Source organism: Pan paniscus, chromosome 3 (genome assembly GCF_029289425.2).
Source record: "Pan paniscus chromosome 3, NHGRI_mPanPan1-v2.0_pri, whole genome shotgun sequence".
Taxonomy (NCBI): domain Eukaryota; kingdom Metazoa; phylum Chordata; class Mammalia; order Primates; family Hominidae; genus Pan; species Pan paniscus.
Window position 1 is genome coordinate 143760628 of NC_073252.2, and position 13900 is coordinate 143774527.

The following is a 13900-nucleotide window of genomic DNA, read 5'->3' on the forward strand; positions in this document are numbered from 1 at the left end:
GTTAAAGGCTCATGCGTTAATCCGCTGCACCACCTGGCCCCTCTCGGTAGGTTTCCTTTCCAAGAGAGCAAGTTTTACAACAGCTGTTTATGCATTCTGAATGCAATCCAAAAGCATTATTCACCAGCCAAAACATACTTTTAAATAATGTTAAGTGACCAACAAAAGCAAAGAAATTAAAAGTTAATGGTGAGATCCTGTCGCTACAGCACCCCACTGTGGCTTTTTGAAAAAAACAACAGAAGAGATTCTGGGTCCCCCAAAGCATGAGTTTCTTAACAGAAATAGCCATATACACTTAAACTCAGTTAGGCAAAGTCCTGATCATGGAAAGGCTTTCCCTCTGCTGGGGTGGAGTGCTGGGGGTGGGGAAACACACCGATTGTCACCAGCTGTTAACATCACCCCTTTCTGTTCTTTCACAACAAAAGGATTTCACTAGGAGCTGACCATTTCATTGCTTTCTCACAGAATCCCCACCATCTCCTCCGACCAATTCACGCAGAAGCAGGCACCTTGGGGACCTCAGGTCACAGTCCCATGGGACCCTGACCGGTGCTGCCAAAAGCATGCCCTGGAACCAGGTGATAAAGGTCACGAGGCAGAGAGCTTCCATTGTCCCTGAGAGCAGTGCAGTGGGGCAGATCCATTTCAGAAGTGTCCTTACATCTACTGACCCAGGAGAGGAGGGGAGCTAATCCAAGAACAGAAGCTCCGGAAGCAGCTTCTGGAAGAAGGAAAAGGACAGAGCACGAGCCCAAGTTCTAAAATCAAAAGGGAGTCCTGGATTAAAAACAGTCTATGTGCATGTATTTTATGTGACTTCTTTTTCACCAGATCCTGGCCTTGTTATATTTAGTTATGGACAAATTAGTGAAGCTTTAAAGGAAAAACAGTGGGTATTTTGTTGACTTTTGCACTTAACAATTTTTTTTGAGCTACAACTTCCCAAAAGGACTATATATCACATTTGGCCTTTGAGAGAAGTATTAGTTCTATCCTCTGACTGCAGTTTTTCCCCCTTCTCTCCTGACATTCGAGCACTTTTCTGTCATAATTTTTATTCTCTTTAGCTTGACATTTGCTTTAAAGATCTTCTTAGTCTACTAAAATGAAGACATGCTTCTCTAAAGCACGTCATTCTCTCCAGGCCATGTTTAGGGGCTCACCTATCCTCTGGTCATTTCACACAAACAACCCATATCAGGTGCTGTTACATCATTAGGGCCATCTCTTCACCATTGGGGCCACTTCTTGGTAGCAGTTGGATGCTTGGGTTGTGGTATTTCAGAGCTTGGGGAAATTTTGGGAAACCTCTACTCCATCCCCCACTAGGGGGACAGGTGAGGGCCTTCATGAGAAGTTAGAGCTCCTTAAATGGCAGACCTGAGGCTACTAGAACTCAGTACCCTGACTCTCGGTCAGTTTCCTGCTAATACTTCACCAGTGTTCTTTATCTTAGCAGTCCTCCTCACCTTTTCTGTTCAATTTTAGCTTATGAATTCATGTTGAATTCCTGTATGTTCACTTATCCAGGAAAATTTTAAAGGACTTAATGGAAATCTGAGATAACCCCGAGGAAAGCTGGAGGCCTTTATAAGCTCCTTCCACAGCGGGTGATAAAAACATTTGCACAATATATTATGAAGGAAAGGTGGGCTAAAAGAATGTACAGTGCCTAGGACATAATAGGATAGAGTAAGTACTATCATACAAAATGCAGTAAGTACTATATTTGTTGAACAAAGAAAGTAGAATCCCATTTTTCTTTAAAACATCAATATACCAATATAGAAGAATATACATCAAAGTGATAATGGTTATTTATCATTCTTGGTGATGGGATTAAGGATCAACTTTATATTCCTTTGTTTATCAGTTTTTCTAAGTTCTCAGCACTAAAGACAGATCACAAAAAGGGAAAAGGAATAAAATTTATTTTAGAGTAATTTTTTATACCATTTCATTGATTATTTCTAAATGTAAATAAACATTAATGTATATTGAGATGGCTTTCCGATAATGATCACTGTATTAGCTACATTTACTGAATGTTGTTTCTCCAGGCTGGGCACTGTATTAAGTGCTTTATGTGCATTATCTCATTTAACTCTCATAACAACTCCATGAGACAGACTGTATGATTATTATCTCCATTAGTGGAAACAGAGGTTTGGAGAGGTTAAATGATTCTTTCAAAGTCTCAAAGTTCCTAAGGTGGAACTGAGATTCTAACTAAGGTTTTTCTGACCATACAGTTTGAGATCTTAATCTCTGGCTATACTGACCCCACTTTTTTTTTTTTTTTTTGAGACGGAGTCTAGCTCTGTCGCCCAGGCTGGAGTGCAGTGGCGCGATCTCGGCTCACTGCAAGCTCCGCCTCCCGTACTGACCCCACTTCTTAGGCAGAATTCATTAAGAAAATCTGTCCACGGCCGGGTGCAGTGGCTCACGCCCATGTGCAGTGGCTCACGCCCATAATCCCAGTACTTTGGGAGACCGAGGCGAGTGAACTGCCTGAGGTCAAGAGTTCAAGACCAGCGTGGCTAACGTGGTGAAACCTCGTCTCTACTAAAAATACAAAAATTAGCCAGGCGTGGTGGCAGACGCCTGTAGTCCCAGCTACTCGGGAGACTGAAGCAGGAGAATCGCTTAGAGCCCGGAGGCGGAGGCTGCAGTGAGCCAAGATGGCGCCCCTGCACTCCAGCCTGGGTAAGAGAGCTAGAATCCGTCTCAAAAATTAAAAAAAAAAAAAAAAAATCTGTCCGTCCATATTTGTAGTCTCTGGTGGATGTAGCAGAGGATATCTACCCATAAGACTACAACCATTATATTTCCAGGTAGACTAGATTTGCAAAATGTAGCAAAATTAAAGTATTTTAACCAAATAAAATCATGAATGCTTCGATTAAAAAAAGAACAGCCAATAAGTGAGGTGGAAAGCAGGGACAAGAAAGAATATACCATTTGATAAAATTAAACTTGCATGAGCTCTTCTCACACTTCCCGTATCAAAAGCTCAAGTCATAGCTCAACAGGTTAGGACACCATGAGTTTGAATAAAGTAGTAATTTCACACAACTGCTTTATCGTACTGGTTATTGATTTGTTCTGAAAGCATTCTAAGACCCCACGACCCGCAAAGCCCTTGCAGCTCTCATCTGTGACACTGCCATGGCCGGCCGTCTGTGTCATCAAGGCACCCAACTCATCTCCCTGTAGTTTCAGGGTCAGTAGTTCCTGCTATTGAAAACCCTGCTTTTTTTCCATGGGTTTATAAATAGGTTGTTTTAAGTGACCCTGAGCTGAAACCAAGCTTACAAGGTGTCAGGCTAGATGCAAGTTTTCTGCTCGCTGAAGCTTTAAATTTGCCAGACCTGATTTCTAAACACAGCTTAGGAAATAGTAACTAAAACAAATTTTCATTTTAAAGGCATTTCTTTTGAAGTCTCATCCTGCTAATGAAATTCAACTTTGAAGGTTTAAAATACAAGTTTTTACTTTGGGAAGACGTGACAGAGGATGAGGAGGGTTAAAGTAAAAACTAAGTCGGCTGAGTAAAATTCAGCCAACCAGAACTCCTGGTTAAATGGATTCTGAAGATGAAGGGCATGCTACTCCCAGGAGACAAAGGCAAATGATAGAAAACAAATTACATCATGGATTTAAATTTTCTTAATCTTCCAAGCTATTTCCTAAAGTCAGTAGAGGTTCTATCTGGTCACACTTTTTTAGAGCTACAATTCTGAAGAGTGATTACTGATCTATTTAAAAGGATTAGACTGCAAGATTTCCAAATAAGCAAATACCTTAATTATGTCCATACATTATACTTCTTATGGTAGGAAAGTAAACACTTTATAAATAATGTCAACAGCCAAATCATATCGAAAATATCAGTGAAGATATGATTGCTATTAAGATGCTCAATGATAGTTATTAGAATTAAATAACTTCCATTGAAAATTCCTGTGTCAGATATTTGGTTAATATTCTCTCCTTAAATACTAATGACAACTCTTCCAGACAAACATTATGATTCCCATTTAACAGATGAGAAAATTCAGAGTCTAAAGGTTAACTTGCTCAAGGCCACTTAGCTAGTAAGTCGCATAATAAGATTTCAATTCAGGTCTATCAAATTCAAAAGCCCATGCTCTTTTGATCCCATGAGTTTCCTCCTGGATTTTGAGACAAAACCCTTCGCATTAACGGAGTCAGCTAAAAAGATTTCCATCTAACTAAGTTTTCCCCCATCTCACATAAGAGGGACTCATGGATTCCAGTCAATTCTTCTGTACATGTTTAGTGTAGGTTTGAGCTCCCCAGTTGTTTTTAATAGGACATTGAAAATTATGTCCTTGGATGTTTGGTAAATGTAATCCTGGGAATTATGATAGCTCAAACAATGACAGCCTCAATGAGGACTACAGTCTTGTTAGAAAGGGCCCCCAAGCCTCCCACAGGGCTAAATAAAGTTAAAGGCCCGGTGCCTTCACTGTCTTCATGCCTCCTACACGGTGTCTCTGTGTGTTCCTCTTAGTTTGCAAGCTGGAGGGTAAGGCAGTAACAGCCAAGGGCAGTCTCTCCAGGAAGGGGAGCAGGTTCAACAGCCCTCTCTTTGGTGCTCAGTCCAGCAGCTCTTCCTGAACTTGGCTTTCCCTGCTTCTTGCTATTCCCCAGCCCTGCCTCTGAGTGCCCCAAGAAATGCGTCAGCACACAGGCCAGGCAGGCTGTTGCTCCCCTATAGGAGAGGACCGCCCTCCAGTAAATACATTATTTGGATATCGAAGGTTCTCTCTGCCTTTAAGTTCTTGGCTGCAAAGTGGACATTAACACCTTTCTGTTGAATTCTACCTTGCTACGTGGAGTACTGTCATCCGCATGTTTCATCAGTGAGGCGCCCTCCCTCGGCCAAGAAGCCTCCTGCACCAGACCATGTACAGAAGCCCTGGCTGTGCCTGCCTCTCCAGGAGGTGCAGTCGGTAGGTGGCTTACCTTCATGTGGGATTTGAGATTGTCCTTGCGAGCACACCGGAATGGACAGAGCGGACACTGATGACTTTTTAAACCTGTGTGAATCACCATGTGCCGCTTCCAGTAACTCTTCCTTTTAATAACCAAACCACATATTGGACACTGGAAAGGCTTTCCACTTTCCTCTTCTGAGGCTTGGAAGAAGGAGAAAGAAAGGACCATTAAGGAAAACAAAAAGGTACACTGCATCTGGCATTAATTCACATACACTGCCATATAAAAAGCACTAAAAATGATTTGGGTTTTTTTCTTGACAATTCCAAGATTTTATCCATAAGAAAGTTTTAGTACTGCTTTTCTTCAGGTAGAAACCCATATTCATCTAGTTACTTCCATCTGGGCTCCATTTTCCAAAATCTGATCATCCTGCCTTGTGAAAGTCTGACTTCCAAAGGCCATCCAACACTAAGGAAGACATCGGCAAAGGGGCTTCGCCCAGCCTGTCCTAACTCAGGGCCCAAGGGCACAGTCAGAGAAGTCTGAATGCAGGGGCTCTGTTTCCTGAAGGAAACTGTCAGACTCAAGTCCATGTCTGAATTCCTGAACTTTGAAAACAGTGAGAAATAAAAACAAATCACATGGGACAGAGAATAATGCACAGCTCCACACTGAAAACCAAACAGCTAGCATAAACCTCACTCTCTGAACTCCAATGGAGACAAATTTTCGGATCCCTACTGCTGACTTGTTTAGTTGTGGCTTGAGCAGATGCTGCTGCCAATGTAGCCATCAGGGGGTCTTAAGGTCAGGGTTTTTGACCCTTTTATTTCTGTCCCTTTGGTAGCCACTAACAATATGTGCTGCCTTCCTCTGCACGGTGACTGGGCCTCGTTGCCCACTTTGGGAAGAGCTGCAATGAGGCCACCACAAATGCTCCAATCTTTCAAGAAATTAAACAAACCAACTACCTCCTCCAAATAAAGCTAAGGTCGCTCTCAAAGTGAAGGGTCTCTGTTGTGACACTATTGCTAAACTTCTGGTCTACCAATTTATATTGCTCAGTGCCACACTAGCCTCTGCAATTTAGGGATACAGGGAATAAAAAGAAGCAGAATCAAGAACTTAGACATTTCTTTCTTAATCATAAGGAATCAGAAATATTTCAAAACCGGTTAAATGACTTGGCATATGTGCCCACAATAAAATATAAAAAGCACTTTTTAAAATGAGCTAGATCTACAGACGATGATATAAAAACACGTCCAAGATATTAGCATTGGTGGATAAAGCAAGATCCAAAACCGTATATCCAGGGTAATTCTATTTTTGTTTTCTAAAAAAGTGGAAATCAGTCACAGCTAAAACCATTAGGTGAAATATTAGCAGGGAACTTTATAAAGGATGGATCAGTTGATAACACCTAAAGCCACTAATTAATCTTAACATTACTAAAAATGGGGCAGATACCATGTGCCTTCTGATATGTCATCTGTGAAATGTCCTTATAAAAAATTAAACAATCCTCTATATAACTAACCCTTTATTGGAAATACAATTGATTTTTTAAAAAAGTGTTAAACACACCAACGGGATGAAATCAGCCAAATCTATAATGTGTGAATTCCTCAAGACAAATGACCCAGTTTCTTCAACATGTAAATGGCATTTTTAAAAGAGAAGGGGTTATGGAAAAATAAAGACTTAAGAGATATATACCAAAAAAAAAAAAAAAAAAAGCAAGGTGTGAAGCTTATTTGGATTCTGTTTAAATAAAACCATTGTAAAAGGACATTTCTCAGATAATTGAGGAAATACTGATTATAGCTTGGATGTTCCAAAATATCATTTAGCAATTGTTGTTTCTGTTAGATGTGACAGTGGAATTGTGGTTATTTTTTTAAGTCCTTATCTGGTGAAGATATATACATGGAAGTATTTACAAACAAGCGGATATGATGTCTGGGATTTGCTTTAAAATACTTGAGAAAAAATAAAGGGAGGGAGTGGGAAGAATGGCATGAATAAATGGAACAAACAAAAAATGGTATCTTTTTATTTGCATATGAAAACTTCCTGGAAGCATACCCAGGAAACCACTAAGCAGTTACCACTGAAGGATTGTGGATTAAAAGGAAGGAATCAGGAGGGAAACTTGTGTTTTCATTTCATATCCTTCTGTACTATTTGAATTTTTTAATGTACACATTACTCTTTTAATTTTAAAAGAAAATATTCCCAAGAGTATACTTTAAAATAATCTCATCATGTATTTACTGGGTCAACTGAGTCTCTACATACAAAGGAGCACTTCAAATGGTTAGAACCAGAGGGTTCTGGAATAAAGTTAGAGCATTCCAAAAATGCAGTTTTACTAATACAGGTCTATTGGTTAGCTCAACCATGCAACTTGAAAAAGAATCAAGTCTGAAGTTTCCACTTGTGATGTGTTCCACCACATGTATTTCCTTTTTTAATTGGGGGAGTAACAGGAAGTGAGGGTTTCCTTTTACTCTAGGAAAAGCACACCTTGTAGACACATATAAACAAGCATTTTTATTAACCCCCTGTAGCTTTTCTGCTGTCTCTTTTTGTGAATTGCCTCTGCCGATCTGGAGTCCTATCTGTAATTATGTCTCTTGTCTTCTATCCTTCCTTGTCATTTCCTCCACCCTGATATTTTGATCATGAAGACTACATGATGAACAACAGACTGGAGAGAAAGGACTGAATCAGGCCTCTAGGTGAAATTATTGTCATACACTACAGGGAAATAATCATAACAATGTCTATTTGGGGTTGTAAGAACATCAAAATAATAGGAAAGAGATAAACAAACAGGCTGTCATTGATCCCCATCTTCAAGAAGTATGTCCCACTATCAAATTCCTAAACTGCCTAATTTTACAGAACTGTCTGGAAGAGGAGAGAAAAACTGAGATGTTTTCCACTGACCTGAGGTTTCATGGCACACCATAGGAAGGCAATAAAAGGGCATTAGCTGGAAAAATGAACACTGCCGGCTTCCCCTCGCATCTTGCCTTGCCTAATGTGACCAATGTGTTTCCTATTCTTTCTGAGACCCCTCAGTCTTCACCCTAATCAACAATTCTTTATTTCAAATGTTTTACAGAGTACATTACATTTAATCCTGCATATTATTATTTCATATAAATCCATTTAGCTATGCTTCCTTAGTTTTAATTAGTACCAAAATACACAAGTTGGGTACAAATTAGGGTGCACTTGGACTGACTAGGAAAAAAATTAGAACACACAATGAAGAGAAACTAACTGCAAGAAATGTGGTCAAATAGCTACACTACTATAACTTTTGAAATTTTTAACTGATCACAGCAGGAAAGGAAGATGACAGAAACCAAATGATAAAAGTAACCGAAGTACCATGACTGATTTTCACCTTTGGCCAGTCATCTCACCGATAACATCTACATTTTTATTTATTCAAGAAAGAAATTTCATATTTTAGAAGGACGTTCTCCATGTGTTTATGATGTTGTTAACTACTTTAAAGAAGGGAGGAAGTAAGGTTGTATTCTATTTCGTATGCCAAACTATTTTCAGGAAACTGACAGCTGTAAATTTTACTCAAAGTTAGAACCTAAGGAAAGAGGACCACTTCCTCAGAATGAACCATACACTCTTGAGGCAATGGGATTGAAGTGTTCATAATTTTACCTAGTTTACAACTGCCTAATAAATAACTTTTCCCAAGTATATCACTAGCTAGTTATTATCACTGCAAACACAACTAAATTCCATCAAATGCTAAGAAAACAAGTGGGATGAACAGCTGCTAATTTGCTCCTCTGGAGAAAACATATTCTCTTCATAGGCAATAATATTATTGGAATAAACGAAATAATGAATGTGCATAAGACACCTGTCACATAGTAAATAGAAGCTACCTGTAGTAGCAGTTGTTGTAGTAAGAGTAGTGACAATAAACAAACTCTAAACATGCCCTGCAAAGCTGAAAACTCACCATCAGAGCAGATGTAAATCTAAACAACTAACATCACATAATAAATACACGGTTCAGAGCTTGGCCCAACGTGGTAGTTTGTCACTGGAGCCAATATGAAACAAATAAGCAGAAGTCCATAGTGTGGCTCAGGTAGGATCTGGCTCAGCCTAGACAAAATACTGATGGACAATCCAGCTCAGCAGGGAAAAAAAGAGACAAGGAAAAGACAGAAAAGAGTGGAGGGAGGAATTGGCTGCAACAGGGCCTGGAAGTCCTTACCTTTGTGTCTCCAGCCCCCAAACAATGCCAGGTACAACATATAATTCAGTAAGTGTGTGTTAGACCATAAGGAGATTAAATGAAAAAGGTTGGGTTAAGGGAATAGAGAGAAGTGAAATGAGGGCTAGAAATGAAAGGAAAAGACGCAGGAGGCTGCCAGTAAGTCCCAATGGAACTTGTGTTAGGCCAAGAGTGTATGTATGCCTTTCACATAGTGCCCCAATATACATTCTAAATGAATGGATGGATAAACAGATAAATGTTCATGTACTTAGACCTCAGCTATTTCCAAAAATGAACCTGGAGCAGCTTATATTAAAAATGCATATGGAATGACTACATCATTAATAAAGTACAGAGATATATGTTGAACCATTTATAATGAACAAGATCTGCCCAAAGCAGAGATGATCTTGTGGGAGGTTTGATAGTGAATTTTAAGAAGCAACATATTAAACTCAAAAATTGGGAAAAAAAAGTTTGTTTTGAGTTAATAAACAGAGTTTTAAAACACTGAGCTACAGTAGTAAATATAAGCAAGGAATTCTAAAACAGGAAAGGACCTTGGAGATCATCCAGCTCTGTTTACAGATGAGGATACTAAACTGAGGTAGTATGCTGCGAAGTCTCTCTACCAGTTAGTGGCAGAACTGAGATTACAGCTCATCTCTTCACTTCTGGTTTGCTGCTCTACCTATTGTCTATGCATAAATCCACAAAACAACAACAAAACTTCATTGGGCTAAAAAAAATTTTTTTTTAAATCACGGAGGGTTGTAGTTGCTTAACTGCTTTAACACAAAGGTATTTTTAAAACAAATATAACTGTTTTGTAGGCTTTGAAATCAAACTTCCTGTTGTTCAGTCCTATGTGGTGATTTGCAGCAAGTCAATATAACTTGCAACTGGGTAGTTTCTGCATATATACCTTACCATAAACTTAGGAGTTCAAGATGCCTGGTGACCCTGGATCTGCATAATCTGTGCATTATTATGGTCTCCATTCTGGACCTACTAACATTACCGGTACACATCTGTGTAGGATGACGACCTATCTTCCTTCCTAACAATACACATGGACTTTAAATCTTTTAACAGAATTTCTTTGTTATGTGTCTCAAATGCTATTTCATGGCAACAAAAAAAACCTAGGTTAGCAATGGATGTCCCTGGGTTTATCTGTTATTATGGATGCTGACTTTATTAATGCCTATTTTAACTAGTAAATATTCAGAGAATTCTGATATCTATAGCCATACTAAGTTTAAATCACTGTGAAAATACAATTGAGATTAATGACGGACAGTTCTAAAAATCTTGGTTAAAAAGTGAATTTTCTAAACAAGTTCATGTATGGGATCATTCTCAGATTAAGGCTTATTGAGACTTATGGCCGGGTCCTGTGCTTCATGCCTGTAATCCCAGCACTTTGGGGGCCTGAGTAGGGTGGATCACTTGAGGCCAGAAGTTCGAGACCAGCCTTACTAACATGGCGAAACCCCATCTCTACTAAAAATACAAAAATTAGTCGGGTGTGGTGGTGCATGCCTGTAGTCCCAGCTTCTCAGGAGGCTCAGGCACAAGAATTGCTTGAACCCGGGAGGCGGAGGCTGCAGTGAGCCGAGATCGCACCACCGCACTGTAGCCTGGGCTATAGAGCCAGACGCTGTCACAAACAAAAGATTTATTATAATAACCACGGGCCTAATGGGAGTATCAGGAGAGGTGATCTCCCTCTCTGGACTTTGTATGCTTTTGCAATAATTTTAATAACATCACATAAATATTAAAGAAAACAGCAGCCAGAAACCCCCTATGTATTGACCCACAGGAAATATTCTTAGTTCTCAGCTGTATGAGACCAGGTTTGCTCCTAAGAATATTTACATTTTATTCAGTACAATAAGATGTTTTGGAGACCCTCTCTCTGAAACTTTCCCTGTTATTTCCTTTAAACAGGAGTCTGGCATCCTGGGAATCTTGTTGGCCTTCTACAAGAAACTTTGTCTTTAAAATAAAAACCATTTATTTTATTCTTAGCTGCAACAGAACAGTAGCTTCAAAGAGAATTCAGTCAATGTGTGACATTTATCTTTATAGCAAACGGACATAATCTTCCCTCTATCGTGTCCCCTTTCAGAGGAGCCGTGTAGCATGTGCTGGGGGCGCAGGGTCACATGAAAGAAACCTCCCCCTCAAGTGTCACGTCTCTCTTGCAGGGCGGAAAGGCTATCGAGTGGTGGACTCTTTAAGGAATTAAATACACCATGACCTGGCAACCGCTGAATCCTGTTCAAAAAAGAAGAATAAGGCCAAACCTAAAAGACAATTTTTTTTCATGGTTTGGACTTCCCTTGACCTAAAGAAGGTCAAAGAAATGGTGGTGTCTAAATTACTCAAGGCGGGATCAGCTTTTCTAGCACATATCTCTTTGTAACTTAAGAATCAACTTCATATGCTTTTTTTTTGCGCATTTTGAGAAATCGCTTTTTAAAAATGAAAGCCCTGCCTGAAATCAGGATGGTGTGTAGTTTATTTTTGTGGCTTTTTGTTGTTGTTCTTGGGGGCGTTTATTATTTGTTTACTTAAGTCATTAGGCAACAGAAACTCTTTTCCCTGCTGTGAGAGGCCAGTGCACCTACGTATTTTGAATTAAACTAAGATTTCCTTCTAAGGGAGCGGAAAGAATAATAATGACAAATGTTCCCATACAGGGGTGATGACTCTCACCACATTTCCATAATGCTTCTTAGATAAATCGAAGGTACATCCCAATCCAGCCCCAGGTGGCCCCCAAACCAACAGTATAATGTGTGGAAGGTGGGGGAGGGAGGGGGAGGGAAGAAAGGGGAGTTGGGGAGGGTAGAGGGGACAGATGGAGATGATCCACCTTTCCTTCCACTCCTCAGATGCCAAAATCAGTGATCCCCAGTAACACCAAATCATGTACCCATGATACAAAGACAAATAACAAAATTAGATACTCTGTGAACTCCTTATTAACCCATAATCTAGCTAGGCTGCTGGGAAGTGATGACATTCACTTTAACTGAAAAGAGTGAGGGCATCCCCTCTTCTGTTTCCAAGCCATGCAATAACAAACAGAACTTGAACGTAGGATGGGCCCACGTGGACGTATGGAATATTTTTCGGGTAACAATTTCAAGGACCCTCATTTTCTTGGCAGTGATCTTTCCTCATGCATGAGTTTTACAAAATGAAAGATTTTTAAAATAAAATTACTCTGCTGATGAAGCTGCTTCTTCAAGTCTTAGACTGAACAGAGGCATGTTGAAATGGGAGAGTTGGGGTGGGGAGGCCTTAGGTACAAGTCAATCAGCACAGGGTTCTATAACCCAAAGCTGAGAAGTTCCTTTCCCTCCTCTTTCAGTTTGAACATTCTGAACATCCCTTGATTAAAATATTAAGTGTTTCAGCAATATAATAAATATAGTAAAAAGCAAAGTAAGAAACGATTTCTCATAGATCTCCCATATTCAATTATTCTGAGAACCCCACTGAGTTGCTGGCATAGATTAAGTGTATTTAAACCAAAAAGGAACATAGCTTTTCCCTTGGGTGTATTTCCCACAACAAAACAAACAAAAAGTCTACCATTCACTGGAAGCTCATGACCTCTTTCTCATCTTTACATGTATCTGGTCGTTTGAGTGAAAAAAATTATATTCACAACCATTGCTGGTTATACCGGAGACTTTAATATGACAAAGCTGCTACAGTCTGGGCTTCAGGAAACATGGTTTTATCAGTCACTTCTTTCCAAGTCTTCAATCAACTAAAGTTTATTATTAACTTTGCATAAGCTTTTCCAACTAACAAATGTCCAGATGAATTATATACTAGAAACGCCATTCACACATTTATTCAATAACTAGATATGCAGAATATACATATATATAATTCTTATTTTCTTTTTTTTATTTTTATTTTTTTGAGACAGAGTCTCATCCAGGCTGCACTGCAGTGACACGATCTCAGCTCACTGCAACCTCTGCCTCCCGGGTTCAAGCAATTCTCCTGCCTCAGCCTCCCAAGTAGCTGGGATTACAGGCGCACACCACCACGCCTGGCTAATTTTTGTATTTTTAGTAGAGACGGAGTTTCACCATATTGGTCAGGATGGTCTTGACCCCCTGACCTCAGGTGACCCACCCACCTTGGCCCCTCAAAGTGCTAGGATTACAGGTGTGAGCCACTGCGCCCGGCCTAAAATTTTATTTTATATACAGCCATACCTCTCTTTCTACTGCTATCCCTAAATGAAATTTCTATAAGTCAGGAGTGATTTTTTCCATCGTAGAACTACCCCAGCCTCCTTTGCTCTTCTCCTTGTTTCCTAATTTTACCCATTTCTCTCCTTATTTCCCCAGATGGCAGGTGAGAAGAGAGGAGAAGTGGAACTTAGAATTGACAACATCCTAGGATTTTACTGACATTTCAGAAACTCTGGAGAGAACAGTTTGGATCACCAAGAGTCATAAAAGTCCCAGATACCCATTTTCCTCGTTGTCTTCTGCTGTTGACTCAAGTTTTGAAGTAATTATAATTAGTGAATATAGCTCACTCAGCCATTTAAATGGAAATTTGTCATAAATGCATCAAATTGACATTAACTGTGATCGTTCCGTCAATTATTTG

General features: G+C 39.6%; 1 protein-coding gene across 9 annotated transcripts in view; it reads right to left on the reverse strand.

The window, feature by feature from the left end:
* The window catches only part of ZNF827 (zinc finger protein 827), a 182946-nt gene that overhangs the window by 129051 nt on the left and 39995 nt on the right, over positions 1-13900 (reverse strand). For 8 of the 9 annotated variants that reach the window (XR_010112043.1, XM_014344757.4, XM_063603952.1 and 5 more), the window contains exon 3: positions 4999-5171. Coding sequence is in view for 8 of the 9 variants with exons in the window: in XM_014344757.4 (XP_014200243.2) it covers positions 4999-5171 (173 nt within the window). In the remaining variant the exon portion in view is untranslated. The remainder of the gene's footprint in view (positions 1-4998; positions 5172-13900) is intronic. The other variant, XM_055111878.2, reaches the window with a different exon arrangement.